This window comes from Ovis aries, chromosome 4 (assembly GCF_016772045.2).
Source record: "Ovis aries strain OAR_USU_Benz2616 breed Rambouillet chromosome 4, ARS-UI_Ramb_v3.0, whole genome shotgun sequence".
Classification (NCBI taxonomy): domain Eukaryota; kingdom Metazoa; phylum Chordata; class Mammalia; order Artiodactyla; family Bovidae; genus Ovis; species Ovis aries.
In genome coordinates, this window is record NC_056057.1 from 68,375,328 (window position 1) to 68,393,578 (window position 18,251).

Genomic DNA, 18,251 nt, shown 5'->3' on the forward strand with positions numbered 1-18,251 from the left:
GGACTAAATATTCAAATGGAGGTCTGTCCAACTCTGAAAATCTGCCTCTCCCACTGAGCCCTGGTACATCATGGGACATCAAATATATATAATCACACAGGATCTTCAAACAGTGCTGTGAGGTGGGTAGTACTATCCCATTTTACAGATAATGGAAGCTGAGGATCCAAGGGGATCACACTCTGCCCAAAGTTGGTCATCTTCTTTGTACCCCATAAAAACTATACTCTGTACACCCAATGGTCATCTTAGGAAGACTAACCTATTATTTTATCACAAGCATTAAACACATTTGCTTCACAAGGTTAAATCTGTTTACTCCGATCTAAGGTTGCATTAATCATGTCTTCATCTACAACCAACCTAAACTTCACCTATTACTGTAAACAATAAAGACAGATGAGGCCCAGCCCGGCTGTCTGGAGGGGCTGTCGTTGGCTCAGATCCTTGCAGCCTCCCGAAAACCAGCGCCGCCAGTGCTGCTCTCCTCCTGGGTTTCAGTGCTCTGCGGTTTCTTATCACTTTGCTTTAAAAATAACTTCTCAACAGAAGTATTTTCTAAAGATCACACGCATGCACACCAGCGACACTTCAGACATCTCACCCACCACACCACAAAGCAACAGAAAGAGCACAGGAAGCGCCACCGAGGGTACAGGAAGGAGAAACAAGAGTCAGAGCAGCCCTTCACAGTCTGCAAGATGCTCACTTAAAGCCCAGGGTTCAACTCAGCATTCGCGTGTCTTTATCACTTGGATGCCGCTCGCTCGAATAAATGTAGGCAGGAAGGAAAGCCTTCCTGTCACCGTGGCAGGGTGGATGACAGCATTGGCAGGTCTATAATTAAAGGGTTAAGAATAAGACAAACAACAGGCAGGCCCAGTGATTGCTGGAAGAGAAAGTATTTACATTACATAACAGAACAAGAAGAATAGACACCTCCCCCCACGCGCCCCCAGCTCCCGCTGTTATTTAGTGTCGCCTGTCTGCACCACACTTGGGACAGCCGTCCGCGTGCTGGCAGCAGAGTCATATCCTCTTGCTGTTTGCACAGTGGCACATTTGTCTTCCTAATCGCAGTATGTGAAAGTTCCTGCCTCCATGACCAGAATCAGAAACCAAGCGTTAAAACAAATCTTTCCCTAACATTATCCTGTCTGAAGATGTTTGTACTTGTGACTTCTGTTTATCTGTGTTTAATGGCACTGGCATAAGGAGAAATAGTGTATTTACACACCTGTGCTGTTATAAAAGATCATTTGTCCAGATAAATATTTACCCGTCATTCTGTTCTTGAGCTCATGTTGGTGCTGGGCACACAGAGGAAGAATTCTTCCCTTCAGGCAGTTCCCACTTCCAGTTCCCACTTCTGAATGGAGTCTATGGCGGGTGTGTGTGCGCAAGTGTCATGCCTCTGGGAGGGGTGAGTGGGAAAGATGAGGAAACCAACACAGAGGAGACTGCATTGGAGCTGGGCACTGAAGGATAAGTAGGAGTTTGCTGGGCTCTGCATTATAGGGAAGAGAAGGAAGGTGGGGGTGAAAGGGAGGATGGGGACACTGGTTTCCCTTGCAGAGTTCTGAGAAGGAAGGAGACTTCTTGTTTGTTCGTTGCGTGTTTCTGACAAAGGAGTATTTTCTCACAAAAGGTGGCTCATCATTTCCACGGAGTCTGGGCCCTAACAAAGCCATCTTTCCCTGCCTATAGTGAATGCAGAGGCAGATACAAGACGGACCAGCAGCCTCTGAATGGAAGGATAGCTTGCATCCTGTCAAGGGGTAAGGAGAGGGTCACACGGAAATTCCTTCAGGGTGACCTGCTGTCTCACCTTCTCTTGTAAGCATGCGGCCTATGAACCCTTGCTGCTCAGGGCAGAGCTCCCTCTATGATTACTCCCAGTGGGTGCCCTGCGGCTTCTGGTGAAATGCAAGTGCAGTGTGAATCCAGTGGAAAGCCACCCTAGTGTCCCCCCAGACCCCAGTGCTCCCCTGCAGCTTTATTCTCTTCAGCACCTCCCAAAGAAGAGCTCTGTTATACACCAGGTGCTCAATAAATGCTTGTTTGTGTCACTGACCAACTGAATGACCACTATCAAAGGGGAGGAAGAAAAACCCAGATCCTTCTTTAGAATGTCTATTGCAGCCATCAGTACTGCCTTTTCAGGACCCCAGGTTCAAGCAAGGCAAGTCCTCTTCACTGCCTATAGTGTCCACAAGGCCAGCCACAAGCTGGCTGATGGGATTAAAAAGAAGAGTGGAGCATATGGGAAGTGTTCTTAAGCTAGGATGTACAGTGTGCCCTACCTGACATGCAAACTCTGATACATACCAATCAATAACTAGTGTGGCCAGGATCTGACTGTCAGAACTCAAAAATGAGAAAAGGAAAAAGCAAACAAAGCAGCCAGAAATGATTAGATCTGGAGAGTCTAAATAAGAGCGAAAGGTCCTTGGTCTCAATGTCAGCGTCCAAGCACTGGGTGGGAGCTTCCCTTGTCTAGGGTTTCCTACCCTCTGGTAGGAAGTGGGTGTTCCTCTGGGCGCTAAGAGAGCACATACCAAACCAGTAACAATTTGCTGGATCAAGAGGCTGAGCCTTCAGCAGCAGCTGTTTGTAGGTTTTTCATATGCAACCTTTAGCTGCTTAGGGGTTGGTTCTCTCTTCCAAGTTCATTTGTTACACTGTAAAAGGCTTTCCTCCAGTCCCCCTCTGAGTGACAGAGGATGCTGGAAGGACTCCACTGTTTCACTTCCATGAGCACCGATGCACTGAATAGAAGGTTCTGGAAAGAAGGCGTACTTGATCTTGACCACCACTGAGACTGTCTATGGAATTCTGGATGGCTTCCTAAATGCATTTTATATCACCAGTATTTTCAAAGCTATTACACTAAAAATATTCTAAATGTATCCACTGATTAGATAACTTATCTCTTACACATAGTAAATGACTCAAGGTATCAATAATAAGGGTACAGTTGTCTTCTCCAAGACATGAGCTTCCTGTATATACCCAGAGGTGTATTTCCGCATTTGACATTTTCCCCCCAGTCTAGTCCTTTGACCCTAATTCTTACAGCTAAGGTACACAGATATGACAAGCATGGAATCTGATGGTCATTTTCTAAACAGAATTTCTTTTAAAATAGAATTATAGGAAGAATGTTTCTAGTCCCTCACCATTGTAGCTTTGTGATGTCAAATTGCCACAATTCTATCAGCCAAATTTTTCTACACTCATCTTGTGTGGTGAATTAGTAATTACAAGGTTGAATTTATTTATCATTTGACTTTTTAAATATATTTTAGTCTTTTCTGATAGCAGGGTGGTCAGATATACAGGTTGTCAAAGGCCAGGTAATCTTCAAAATGTCAAGGGCTGCCAACCTCATAACACAGTGTATTTTTTATTATCTGGACTTTTCTCACCAGCTCACACACTCATCTCATCCCTGACTCATCCATTACTGCTGAAAATCCAGAGATTACGGGTACAAAATATGCTGCCTCTGTACCCACAGGCTTATTCATGGGCTGGGGAGACTGGGGTGGAGGGTGTGGGATAAGGTGCATAAATTGGAAAACCAGAAAGAAGTCCAGGGGTGAAGAAATCAGCCAGAAAAACACTAGTGGAAGAAACAGAGCCGGGTCAAATATGAAACCATGCCATAATTTCTTAGAGCAGAATTTTGCCCCAAATTCCCAAGGCTGCTGGTATTTTCATGTTCATCCAACTTGCTTCCAGTTTTTATTTTTAAAACTACACAAATGTAAGGGAAAGCCAGCTAACTTAAAGGACCAACTGCATCTTTAGATTCTTTTGGGGATCCTTTTCTCCTCAAGAGACCCCAGTATCTTCTTGATCTGCTATTCTCTGTGTGTATGTCTCTCACTCACTCTGCCATCTCTTCTCCCAAGAGTGGTCATTTTCTCTGAGCAGGGACTGTGAATGCTTTTAACAGCAGCTCCAGCATGAAGTGGCGGAGGCTGTGGGCTCAGAAGAGAGTGGGCCAGGACCCAAGGTGTGGGAGGCTGGTGAAGAATGGTTCACGCAGCCCGGGTGGGCCTCCCTGTTTTGCTGTTGCTCTGCATACTCCACCCAGCTTTGACCTGGTGGGAACCTAACACCCATCCTTTCGTCATTTTCTCTGAATCCTACTTCTAAGTCCCATAGACTACCAACATCTGAGAGATAAACAAGGCTTTCAACTCAGCGCTGAAAAGGGAGGAAAGAGTGGGCGTTTCTCAGCCAACTGCAGCTCACACTCCTCTCTTAATAAACATAAAGACCTCATGCTTCATCCTTACCCACATCTGACTCCTGCTGTAGAAGGAAGGACATCTTCCGGGACAGGACCACTGCCAAGACTGAGCCTTCCTCTGTGTGATTCAGGTTAGCAGCTAGCAGTTGTATTTCCTGCTGACTATGTCCTGAGCCAAGAACTTTACAATTATCTTTTCACTTCAGCCTACCCATGGATAGGCATGACCATTATTCTTACTTTTAAAATGGGCAAAAAAAAAAAAAAGACTTTCCCGGTCATCCAGTAGTTAAGAATCCACCTTCCAACACAGGAGACATGGATTTGATCCCTGGTCAGGGAACTAAGATTCTGCATGCCAGGGGGTCAATGAATCCCACATACCACAACTCGAGAGCCTGCACAATGCAACTAGAGAAGCTCAAACAACGAAGACCCAGTGCAGCCAAAGATTAAAATAAATCAATAAATAAAAATAAAATGTGCAAAAAGAGCCTCAGAGAGAAACTGGCCCCAGACAGCCCAACGGGTAAGAGGCCAAGCCGGGGTCACATATGAACAGTTTCACTCCAGGGCAGGTGCTCAGAACCACCTCTCCATGGGGCTGTTTATTTTCTTCTTTTTATGGAGATACATCATATTTTACTATTCATTTTTTTTTTCCAGATCATAGAAGCCAGGTCTCCATCTGAATTCTGATTTCATCCATCGTTTGCATCTCCATCCCATAGCCAATTCAGTCAAAAAAGACTGTGTTGGTAATCCTGAGTATGAAGGGAACAACTGACTCTCTGACAGGAGTAGTCTCTGCTTCTCCCAGGGGTCTCCTCAGTGAGTGTGTGGGTCTGTGTGTGTGTATGTGTGTCTATGTGTGGTACAGAGATTAATATCGCAGAACTATAGTCCTAAGGCTCCCTTGCCTCAGGCTTCAATCGGGTTCAGCCAATGGGAGCCTTGGGCAGGAAAGGGAAGGAGGGAGCAGAGAGTTGCTGAGGTATTTCTTCCTGTTCTCTCTTTGTTCTGGTGTTTCAGTGGACGACCCTCATGACCACCACGGTCCAGGCTCGTCTCCTGTGGCTCTAGCCCTCCCCAGGCTCCAGCAGTAACACAGTTTCTTCCTGTTTCCCTTTCAGACATCGGAGTGTTCATGGCTACCCACCACTGGCAAGCCCTGGGTGCTTCAGAATCTCTGGTTCCCTTCGCCCACTGATGCTTCTTTAAAAAAAAGTCCCTTCATTAACTTCTGTTCAACACCCCAGCTGAGGGTGCCTTCTTCCCCTTCCAGGACCCAACAGAGACCCTTTAACACCCACTAGACCAAAGGAAAGGCAAAAAGAGCCATAAACAAGGCCTGAAGAGGACGAAGGCCATTTAATTTTATAGGGAATTTGGACTCACTTTTTATAAACTGGAATCAAATACTTTGTCCAAAGGTGAGAAGGGGGCCTGGATATACTTCGAGTTTCCCCAGCTGTGCCTTTGTTACAATCTAGGGAGACTTTGAATCCCAGAAGCTGAAACAGGAAACCTCACTGCAGCATTTAAACGTTGGTGGGTTAAATTTGGAATATGAATAAACATTTACCCTTGCTACGTACTGCATAATTTCACATCTGTAATGAACTTCCTGTGCTAAACTACACACCACTTCTAAACTCACTCCTTGCAAAGACACTCTCATCTGCCCTCTGGGTTTTTCTAAAAATAAAAATGATAACAACATTACCAACATGTCCCTATTTTCTCTTGGTGATGTAGTCTGAGCCTAAGCAAGGCCTCCAAGTTTAGTGGGCTATTTTTCTTGTCTTCATATGATACGCATGCCACAAAACCTGCAATTATGGGGTTTCTAAGAATTTAAATGATATGTTCTAGATACTAACTCAATTCCTTTGTTTTTCATACACACAGAAATGCACACACACATAAACAACATCCAGGAACATGAGTGTGTCTCTTGAATGTCAAGCAGTGACCAAAATCAAATTTTATAAACAGGTTTCAGAAAAGCCAACTTCATTAACCCTTTATGAATTATGATAAATAAATGAATATCCATTTATTTATCCAGAAAGGCATTCTCTCTGATGTTCTCCAGTCATGAAAGATTCTTAGAGTCAGTACAATTCTCAATTACACCCACACAGAAATTAATCAGTCTGACTCTATGCACTGTGATTAAGTTCATTCAATGGAGTGACACTGTTTCAAGTCACACTTACTAGGTGTGACACCCAAATAATCTTATACCTCCAGAGCTCAGGATTGCAGACCACTGTGCTGAGGAAGGCCAGGGTCATTTTAGAAGACAGACTGTCAAACACACTATCTTTCCAGATGACCTTGTGATATTAAAATAGAATAAGGTACACTTCACTATTTTAATTTAAAAAATGGGTCAGATCATAAAATGTGATATGTCAGGGGAGTCTGTAATTTCCTCGGTTCTGTCTCACTGCAACAAAAATTTGAAGCGACAGACCAGTGTTACAGCTCTGTGTTACAGCTCAGTTTTATTTGGCAAGTAAAGGAAAATAAAAGCATGAGGGTGGGCCGACCCAAAAGACATGGTGAGAAAAGAAGCACCCCCTAACCCCAGCTCAATTTTTGCTCCTCATGGAGGCTAATTACTTTACAATTTTGTAGTGGTTTTTACCATACATTGACAGGAGTTACCCATGGGTGTACATGTGTCCCGCATCCTGAAGCCCCCTCCTACCTCCCTCCCCATCCCATCCCTCAGGGTCATCCCAGTGCACCAGCCCTGAGCACCCTGTCTCTTGCATCGAACCTGGACTGGTGATCTATCTCACATATGGTAATATACAGGTTTCAATGCTATTCTCTTCAATCATACCACCTTCACCTTCTCTCACAGAGTCCAAAAGTCTGTTCTTTATCTCTGTGTATCTTTTGCTGTCTTGCATATAGGGTCATCATTACCATCTTTCTAAATTCCATATATATGCATTAATATACTGTATTGGCGTTTTTCTTTCTGACCTCTTCATTCTGTATAATAGGCTCCAGTTTCATCCACCTCATTAGAACTGATTCAAATGCATTCTTTTAATAGCTGAGTAATATTCCATTGTGTATATGTACCACAGCTTTCTTATCCATTTGTCTGCCGATGGACATTTAGGTTGCTTCCATGTCCTGGCTATTGTAAACAGTGCTGTGATGAACACTGGGGTACACGTGTCTCTTTCAATTCTGGTTTCCTCAGTGTATATGCCCAGCAGTGGGATTGCTGGGTCGTATGGCAGTTCTATTTCCAGTTTTTTAAGGAATCTCCACACTGTTCCCCATAGTGGCTGTACTAGTTTGCATTCCCACCAACAGTGTAAGAGGGTTCCCTTTTCTCTGCATCCTCTCCAGTATTTATTGTTTCTAGACTTTTTGATAGCAGTCTTTCTGACCAGCATGAGACAGAGCAACCTGGAGCCTGAGCAGTGGCTCCTCACTGTATGTGTTTTTTCTCCTTCCCTAGCCTGCCCTATGTAAATTGAGCTAGCCAGGAGGGCTGTTTATTTTACCTGAGGGCCTCACTTCCATCCTCTGACCTTCCTTTGATCTATTTTCGTGGGATTTTCCCTTCTTTGTCTTTCAGCCACCACCATTCTGGACTACTTTCTCCTATTCTAACTACCTAACATTCCCCCTTCAAGAGATGGGAGGCCCAATTCTTTGGGAATAGGGGCATCGAGGTCTCTCTGGCTACTTCCTGCTGAACTGGAATGGCAAGGGGCATTGGGCCTCCCCCTCTTGCTAGTCTCAAGCCCGAGGGTCCTTATAGTGGTGTCCATCTACGGGTGAGTGATATTTTCCATGGTTGGCTATAGTTTTACATATCCTTGTTGAACTGGCACAGCATGTTGTAGCTTGTTGACCTGGGTAGAGACAGAATGGGTTAGACAATGCAAAGTAAAGTGGGTCTTAGGAAGCATCACTATGAACAAAGCTAATGGAGGTGATGGAATTCCAGTTGAGCTATTTCAAATCCTAAAAGATGATGCTGTGAAAGTGCTGCATTCAATATGCCAGCAAAGTTGGAAAACTCAGCAGTGGCCACAGGAGTGGAAAAGGTCAGTTTTCATTCCAATCCCAAAGAAAGGAAATGCCAAAGAATGCTCAAACTACTGCAAAATTGCACTCATCTCCCATGCTAGCAAAGCAATGCACAAAATTCTCCAAGCCAGGCTTCAACAATCCATGAACCATGAACTTCCAGATGTTCAAGCTGGATTTAGAAAAGGCAGAGGAACCAGAGATCAAATTGCCAACATCAGTTGGATCATCAAAAAAGCAAGAGAGTTCCAGAAAAACATCTACTTCTGCTTTATTGACTATGCCAAAGCCTTTGACCGTGTGGAACACAACAAACTGTGGAAAATTCTTACAGAGTTGGGAATAGCAGACCACCTGACCTGCCTCCTGAGAAATCTGTATGCAGGTCAAGAAGCAACAGTTAGAGCTAGACATGGAACAACAGACTGGTTGCAAATTGGGAAAAGAGTACATCAAGGCTGTATACTGTCAACCTGCTTATTTAACTTATATGCTGAGTACATCATGAGAAATACTGGGCTGGATGAAGCACGAGCTGGAATCAAGATTGCCGGAAGAAACATCAATAACCTCAGATATGCAGATGACACCATCCTTATGGCAGAAAGTGGAGAAGAACTAAAGAGACTTTTGATGAAAGTGAAAGAGGAGAGTGAAAAATTGGCTTAAAACTCAACATTCAGAAAACTAAGATCATGGCATCTAGTCCCATCACTTCATGGCAAATAATTGGGGAAACAATGGAAACAGTGAGAGACTTTATATTTTTGGGCTCCCAAATCACTGCAGATGGTGACTGTAGCCATGAAGTTAAAAGATACTTGCTGTTTGGAAGAAAAGCTATGACAGCATATTTAAAAGCAGAGATATTATGTTGCCAACAAAGGTCCATCTAGTCAGAGCTATGATTTTTCCAGTAGTCATGTATGAATGTGAGACTTGGACTATAAAGAAAGCTGAGTACTGAAGAATTGATGCTTTTGAACTGTGATGCTAGAGAAGACTCTTGAGAGTCCCTTGGACTGCAAGGAGATCCAACCAGTTCATCCTAAAGGAAATCAGTCCTGAATATTCATTGGAAGGATTGATGATGAAGCTGAAACTCCAATACTTTGGCCACCTGATGTGAAGAACTGACTCATTGGAAAAGACACTGATGCTGGGGAAGACTGAAGGCAGGAGGAGAAGGGGACGACAGAGGATGAGATGGTTGGATGGCATCATCAACTCGATGGACATGAGTTTGAGTAAGCTCTGGGAGTTGGTGATGGACAGGGAAGCCTGGCATGCTACAGTCCACCGGATTGCAAAGAGTCAGACATGACTGAGCGACTGAACTGAACTGAAATACAGAAAATCTTGTTACAGCTGCCTGACAACCTACTGATTTAGGCACTTTCAGAAATAAAGAAAGATAAAAGACAATGCTTACCTTCAAGGAGTTTATAATCTGGCTGGGTTAGGACATAAAAAGAGAACTAACAGTATGTGAAAGTAGACACTGAAAGATGAGAAATAAGTAGCTCAGATACTGAAAGTTCTGAGAGGCCAGAAAAGAGAGGAACCAATCCAGATTCCTCAAGAACAACATTCTTTTTTTTTCTCAAAAGAATCTGTTCTCATTTTAAAAATCATAAGAGGAAGCTTTATATTACCTAATTCAATCAAACAACATGTTTCCTTTATTACAGAGGTTTGCCAACTAAATACTGTAATATTAAAATGCTTTGAGATCATCCAAACAATGATTAAAAGCACTTATTTCTTGATAAGCTTCTGCAGATTAAACACACACACTTTACATTAATTATTACCAAGCTGGGCAGGAAGTACACACACTGCAAGAACCCCCGGCTTTCAGAGAAGTGAAGGCAGTGAAATTATATTCTCCTTCCTCACCACATTTCTATTGATCTTCTTAGAGCAATCTCAGAAATGTTGCAAACAAATAATTTACACCCGGTAAGAAAAGACAGGCCCCGAGAAGATAGGTGATCAGAAAAATGAGAAAATATCTCTGGCTGGGCCATTTTCTATTATGAGGGGCAGGCAGTCCCAACAGTGAACCATTTTTCTTGCCTTATCTGAAGGCTTAATGCCAGTGTTGGAAGATGAGGAGGAGTTAAACTCTGCCTTTCTGCTTGCTGTCAAGCCTCATCATTTGCCAGACATGCTACTATTTCATTTCACTGAAGAGCTCGGCAGAGAGTTCTGAAGCGCGTGGGAAGCAGGAGCCACTCCTGGGTTCAGCTAGTGCTTTTCAAGGAAAGGGAGGGCACCGTCTCTCTCCCTCCCTGTTATCCCTTACAGGGAATCCGCTGTCCAATTTACTTCGACTTATTTGGACTTGAAAGGAAACACTCCAGTCTGCAATGAATAACCCCAGACAGTTGTAAAGTTAGACCAACTTCTAAAAGGATTCCACTCGGCTTTTCTAAGTGCAAACACGATTTCCCAGGTAATTCATAATTAGTTAATGGTGCCCTGAATGATTTTTAGCTGTCGTAAGCACCATTACTGTCTTCTGAAAAATTTAGAGATGTTTCTTCAGAAATGACAGCAACTGTTAGCTTTATTGCAAAACTTTTCTTTCCATTAGCAGATGGCTGAATTTCTTTCTTATTTCCAATTATGAAAACATGTCTCAACTTGTTATTTTAGGCTATTGTGAGCATTTGACCTCCAGCATAAGGCATGAGGAGACACAAGCCTGTTTACTTGAGACTTGTTTTATAAAACAGTGAGTTGATTTAGGGTCCTGATGATCCCTATTCTGCTGTTCTTTTTTTTTTTTTTTAATTCAGTAATAGCGAGTGTATAATTTAAAATGTCAGGATACGATAATAGAAGGGTGAAGGTATTTTCTGTGCCCAGTAATTATGCTCAAATATTAAAGTTATAACATCCAAAATAAAAACTACAGTTATCTGGCAGTTAAAAACATTTTCTCCATACCACACTGTTGGCATAAAAGCCCCTTTTATATGCATTATCTTTGCTTATCTATTCACATTTGTATCCACCATGTAAATTCTGCCCTGGTCAACCTCTCAAAAGAAATGATTTTGTTGTGTCTCCATCTGAGTCTTTTTTTGGTTATTCATTTGCTTAAGATGAAGGCGAGGGAAAAAAATCTTTATTCTAGAGTAAAACAAACTAGGCTGTACCCTTATAAATCTAATCTAAAATGACTGTATACATAAGACAGGCAGACTTGCCTAAAAAAGGAAGGGTTTGCCTCAGTTGAATGAAGAATGACCATGTAGAAAATATTATTCAGACTTTTGGGATTCTGAATAGAAAAAGGAGGGTTACTGTTAGAAAGAGGAGCAGACATGAAAAGGTTCATAGAAATCAAAAGATTAACTGTTATTAAATAATCACAGCTTGGAATCTCAAAGAACCAGCATTCCCCCTGGCATCAACTATTAGTATCTCTGCCCCTGCAGTTTCTCACCTTTCAGCCCAAATCATCAAAGAATCTGTTTGACAATCAATCCAGCATCATGCTTTTGAGAGGTTATTTTTCAGAAGGTCCTGATTTTTTTTAATGTTTTCTTTTTTACTCATTTTCTCTGGAAGGTTAAAGGAAGCACATACACATACACACATGATTTGGGGCTAAAGAATGAATAAAAAAATAAGTGCAAATACTTTACAATTCAGAGAAGAAATGTTAAATGCATCAAGTTGCAGGCAACATTTAAGGCCATAAACTGGTTATTATCCTACAGTACTTATAGGTGCCTCTGGGCTCCAGGTGCCTTGCAACTGCTAATTACACATTTCTCTGGCTACCCCAATAGGGAATAGGCTTCATTAACCACATTTTACAGGCAAAGAATCATGAGCTAAGTAATGGGCCTCAGGTTACAGACCAGACAGAAGGTAGGGAAGGAACATGATACTTAGTCTCTCAGTCCAAGCAGACATCTTGTGGAGCATCATCATAAAAAAATCAGAGATAAGTACTGGTGTTGATTTATAACTTTTATTCCAACAGTGAGAAAACCAGAAGCCTCACCACCTTCAGAAGTTGGTCCACAGCGGTGATTCTCAGCATGCATCAGAAACTTCTGGAGGGCTTATTAGCAAGCAGATTTCAAGCCCCATCTCCAGCTTTCTGGATTTAGAAGGTCTGGGATGGGCCTGAGAATCTGTATTTGTGTGAAGTTCTTGGGTGATGCTGACACTGGTAGTCTAGGAACTCACTTCTGTAGAAATGATATTCCACCTCACATCTCAGTCCTTTCTCATACGCCTTGAACCATTCCTCCCTTACCCTCTCTGCAGCTCTTATCTGCAGATGGACATTCCCGATTCCCACTCAGTAAAGTCGCTCAGTCATGTCCAACTCTTTGCGACACCATGGACTGTAGCATGCCAGGCTTCCCTGTCCATCACCAATTCTCAGAGCTTGCTCAAACTCATGTCCATTGAGACAGTGATGCCATCCAACCATCTCATCCTCTGTTGTCCCCTTCTCTGCCTCCCTTCAATCTTTCCCAGCATCAGGGTCTTTTCCAATGAGTCAATTCTTCACGTCAGGTGGCCAAAGTTTTGGAGTTTCAGCTTCATCATCAGTCCTTCCAATGAATATTCAGGACTGATTGATTTCCTTTAGGATGAACTGGTTGGATCTCCTTGCAGTCCAAGGGACTCTCAAGAGTCTTCTCTAGCATCACAGTTCAAAAGCATCAATTCTTCGGTGCTCTGCTTTCCCCATCCCACTGGCCTTGCGCTTCAGCTTCCTCATCCATCTTACTCAGTAGATCCCATAGACAGAAATGAGGCTGTGTAACAAGGGGATTAAGAGCCTTGGTTCTGATATATATATATCAAATTGTCTTACTCCACTCAAGTCTTAATGCCTCCATTGCTACATTTATAAAATGGGGAAATAACAACTACTGGTTAAAGTTTAAGAGTTCATTGAGGTAACCCACTGAAAAGGATGTAATTCACTGAAGCACTGAATGCTTGACATGGAATTAGAGTTCATTTAATGATGATGATTATTATCATTGCATATTATCCAACAGTAGAGAAATGGAGCAGCTCTCCCGAAATGAACCAGGCTTGGGATGTCTTCCATTCAGTGGCACTAGGTTAAGTGTCTGAGGAAGGTCTGATGTTTTAGCCCAGCCATAAGTGAGGAGTTAAGGATGACTTCCTTTAAAACCCACCCTTACCCTGCCCCTGAAACTGCACAGGATGTTAACTTTATAACCCTTCAAAGAGATATTCTAAGAGATATTTGCATCTTAATAAGAGTCACTTAAAGACTAAAAGTAGCATTTCAAAGAATTTGGTGAGGCTCAGAACCAAGGAGATCAAAGAAGGCCTGAGGCAACGGCCTGGCATCCAAGGTGTGATGCCGATGCATGTCAAAAAGAGGCACAATTCCTCTCCCAGTTGCCACTGGCTTCCTTGCCAGGGAGACCAGTCTTTGGATTGCAAATGGGATGGAAGCCTTGATGACAGAGACCTTGGAAGAAGACATGCTCTAAGAGAATGGGACCAGAGCAAGGAATTAGGCAAATGCCTTGATTATTTCAAAGAGAGAGAAGGAAAATTCTCTAAGATATAGGTGGTGGAGCTGGAAATGGATCCCAGAAATTAAAAACGTGATGGACTGGAAAAGAAATTGGTAACAGTGGTGCCATAAAAACCAATCCAGTCTCACTAAGAGCAAGTCAAGTCACAGTGATGCCAATCATTTCTTTCCAGAAAGATTGGCATATCAGAGCAAATGAAGCAGACAAGAAGGTTGTTTGCAAAGCGTTTTGGACAAGGTTACAAAACACAGGACAGGGACCAGTACAACTAGGCAGATTAATAATTTGATGATTGAAACGGAGAAAGGGAACAAATTAGTTGATATAAGAATATTTCTTGGCCTTACCCTAGGCAATATTTTCATGAATATTTTAACCACAAATGAGAGCAGTTTTAATCAAAATTATCCATGTAGGAGATCTAATTAAAGGCCACTATATTTGAAAAAAGCATAAAGTATGTTCTTTATCCTTTTTGGAATAAAGACTCAGAAGCTTGGATTACTGCCTGTAAGGGATAGATAACATGTTAGATTGTAAAATGGGGATTTTTAAAAAATCTGAATAGGCTAGCACCAAATTCACTCAAATTTCATTTAAAAGTAAAATTTCATTTAAATGTAACTTTTGGCCAAGAATTTTTAAAAATCATTGCTAATATTGGGGAGACACAACCTAGCAGGGGGATATACAATGTATAGATGTAAAGATTGTAATTGGTGTAACATCAGTAGCTACTGTAGAGTAACTGAGCAAACTCTGATCTCAGACTGTGCTAAACAGGATGACAAAGTAGCCATCTGCTTCGGTCAGACTGTCTGGAGTGTCACGTGGTTCTGGGGCCACACTCTATGTTAGGGATGGACTAAAACATATCTGAAAGAGAAAGAGCGAAATGAGATGATTCAAAACCCCATCAGGCAAGACGAGGCTGAGGGAGGCTGGGTTAGCAGTGTCTCTGGGTGAGCCTGATGCATGTGTTCAAACAGCTAAAGGGCCAGACGTGGACGTGTTCTGCATAGTCCAGGCATGCAGAGAAGCAGAGTAAACACCAATCCAAGGAAGTACTTTCTAATGGTCTCCAGTGGTGACTTCAGGAGATAGGGAGTTCCCCATTGCAGGAAACAGTCAAGCATGGCCAAAGGGCTTCCCAAATAGAAGTCTTTCCATTCTCTAACTCTAGGCTGTCTGTGACCTGGATGGATAATGCTAACCTGACCATATTTGCCGTAAACACTCTCTTTCTGGAATAAAGCCTTGGGGACTCCCTACTACTGGCTGAAAGACTGACTTCTGTGAGCCACAGAACTGTATCCAAATCCCAATAAAGCCAGTTTAATAATATACTGGGATTATACAGAGCTTTTCATCTATGGAGCTCAGGGCATTTTCATACCAATTACTGCCTTTTATCTTCACAATACTCCCACCAGGTGAGGACCAAGAGGAAGCAAGTTTGATTTTGCCCATTTTGTAGCCAGGGAAGTGTGAGGAGACTTGAGGAAGGTTATTCTGTTTTGATGGGAACCTGGTATTTGGGATCTTGTTTTTTTAGCAATATCTTTTTAAAGGTAGAGCTGCTTTCTATCCTTCTGAAGGACACTGTCTCTGTTACAATGCATTTAGAAGCAACAGTAATCAGGGAAGAATGTTTGGTTGCAGGAAAAGCAGGAACCCACTGGGGGAGAGAGGCAGAGCTGTTAGGAATCAGTGTGAGAAAAGCCATTTGACCCTGATTAGTGGTGAATTACAAGGAAAAATGGCTTGGATAGGACCCTTCTACTCATTTTACTTCATTTTCCTCAATTATCTGAGGGGCTGATAATTCTGTGGGATGGAAGGCAGTTCCCAAAATAGCTTTTTACACCACATGAAAATATCCAGGACTTAAGAGCACCCTAGTCTGTGTTTCTGTGTGGTATTTAACACAGTATGTCTTAAATTAGATTGGCAAATGTTTCCAATGAATCCATAAGATCTGTAAAAGGAATGTTAGGAGAAGAGGGCAGTAGAGGATGAGACAGTTGGATGACATCACTGACTCGACAGACATGAATATGAGCAAACTCCAGGAGAAAATGAAGGAAAGCCTGGCGTGCTGCAGTCCATGGGGTTGCAGAGTCTGACACAACTAAGCAACTGAACAATGAAAAGTCCTCCTTCTCCCTTTGTCAAGAAGTATAGAAGGGAGGATATGAGCACAGTCTCTGAAACCAGACTGCCTAAGTTCAAATCCCATCTCTAACATTCATGAGCTGCGTGACTTTGGGCAAATCAGTTCACTGGGCTGTACTCCGCTTCCTTATCCATAAAACTGGGACTTTTTAGCATACCTCCTCCCTCACAGGAGGTCTGTGAGGAATAGATCCGTGAATCCACGAGTGTCAGGCCCCTGGCATGTGCTTCCCAGGTCAACCTCCATTAGCCCTGCTCTATTTGCAACACAGAGCCCAGCAAATCTTCACCTCAGTGATCAGAACCACTCTACTCTCTCATCACCTGCCTTGAAATCTCAGGCTGTCAACACCACAGGGCAATATTAGGAAAGCAGGTATAAGGAAAAGGCACAGATAATCCAGAAATCTCCTCTCTCTAAAAAACGTCCATTATTTTCACCAAGGAAGCTTTGTACCAGAATTGCTGAAGATCTCCGAAGAAGAGATCAGTTCATTTCAGTTGTTCAGTCATGTCCAACTCTTTGTGACCCTCATGGACTGAAGAATGCCAGGCCTCCCTGTCCATCACCAACTCCCGGAGTTTACCCAAACTCAGGTCCCTTGAGTCGGTGATGCCATCCAACCATCTCATCCTCTGTCGTCCCCTTCTCCTCCCACTTTCAATCTTTCCCAGCATCAGAGTCTTTTCAAATGAATCAGCTCTTCGCATCAGGTGACCAAAGCATTAGAGTTCCAGCTTTAGCATCAGTCCTCCCAATGAATATTTAGGACTGATTTCCCTTAGAATTGACTAGTTGGATCTCCTTTCAGTCCAAAGGACTCTCAAGAGTCTTATCCAACACCACAGTTTAATAGCATCAATTCTTTGGTGCTCAGCTTTCTTCACAGTCCAACTCTCACATCCATACATGACCACTGGAAAAACCATAGCTTTGCCTAGATGGAACTTTGTTGGCAAAGTAATGTCTCTGCTTTTTAATAGGCTATCTAGGTTGGTCATAACTTTTCTTCCAAGGAGCAAGCATCTTTAATTTCATGGCTGCAGTCACCATCTGAAGTGATTTTGGAACCCAAAAAAATAAAGTCTCTCACTGTTTCCATTGTTTCCCCATCTATTTGCCATGAAGTGATGGGACCAGATGCCATGATCTTCGTTTTCTGAATGTTGAGTGTAAGCCAACTTTTTCACTCTCCTCTTTCACTTTCATCAAGAGGCTCTTTGGTACTTCCTCACTTTCTGCCATAAGGGTGGTGTCATCTGCATATCTGAGGTTATTGATGTTTCTTCCGGCAATCTTGATTCCAGCTTGTGCTTCTTTCAGCCCAGTATTTCTCATGATGTACTCTGCATATAAGTTAAATAAGCAGGGTGACAATATACAGCCTTGATGTACTCCTTTCCCGATTTGCAACCAATATGTTGTTCCATGTCTAGTTCTAACTATTGTTTCTTGACCTGCATACAGATTTCTCAGGAGGCAGGTCAGGTGGTCTGGTATTCCCATCTCTTTCAGAATTTTCTACAATTTGTTGTGTTCCACACACTCAAAGGCTTTGGCATAGTCAATAAAGCAAAAGAAGATGTTTTTCTGGAACTCTCATGTTGGCAATTTGATCTCTGGATCCTCTGCCTTTTCTAAATCCAGCTTGAACATCTGAAAGTTCACGGTTCACGTACTCTTGAAGTCTGGCTTGGAGAATTTTGCGCATTACTTTGCTAGCGTGTGAGATGAGTGCAGTTGTGCAGGAGTCTGAGCATTCTTTGGCAGGCATTGCCTTTCTTCATACTGTCTTTCACCATTGTCTCTTCTTCATGCTGTTGAGAACCCCATGAACAGTATGAAGAAGAGATAATGGTGTTATAAAGAAACGTCATTCTAAAATAAGTTTTAAAAGCAGTCACTTTCTCCCATGAGGGAGAAATTTACCTAACTGCTCCCAGCATTGGGTCTAATTTTTTAAGTAATTTACACTGTGGTGTTGGAGAACAAGTAAAGATGGGACCAGTGTGGTCTGTCTGGTTGCAGCAGACACGCCCCTGCAAACAGGGTGTGAAGCAAAAGAAAGGGGGGGGCACTTAGGAGGCTGGAGGGAGAGGGCCAGATGCTGACTGTGGGACAGAACAAGCTCTTCCAAGGCCCAGAAGGAATAACGCGGAGAGACTAGAGGAAAGAGAAAGAGACC

General features: G+C 42.7%; 1 protein-coding gene across 3 annotated transcripts in view; it reads right to left on the reverse strand.

The window, feature by feature from the left end:
• The window catches only part of CHN2 (chimerin 2), a 343,495-nt gene that overhangs the window by 201,593 nt on the left and 123,651 nt on the right, over positions 1–18,251 (reverse strand). The window contains exon 1 of one of the 3 annotated variants that reach the window (XM_042248636.2): positions 1,280–16,197. The exons of the other annotated variants lie outside the window; for them this stretch is intronic. Coding sequence (XP_042104570.1) covers positions 1,280–1,286 — 7 coding nt within the window. The 5' untranslated portion in view covers positions 1,287–16,197. Of the gene's footprint in view, positions 1–1,279; positions 16,198–18,251 lie in introns of those variants that run through there. 3 annotated transcript variants of the gene reach the window in all.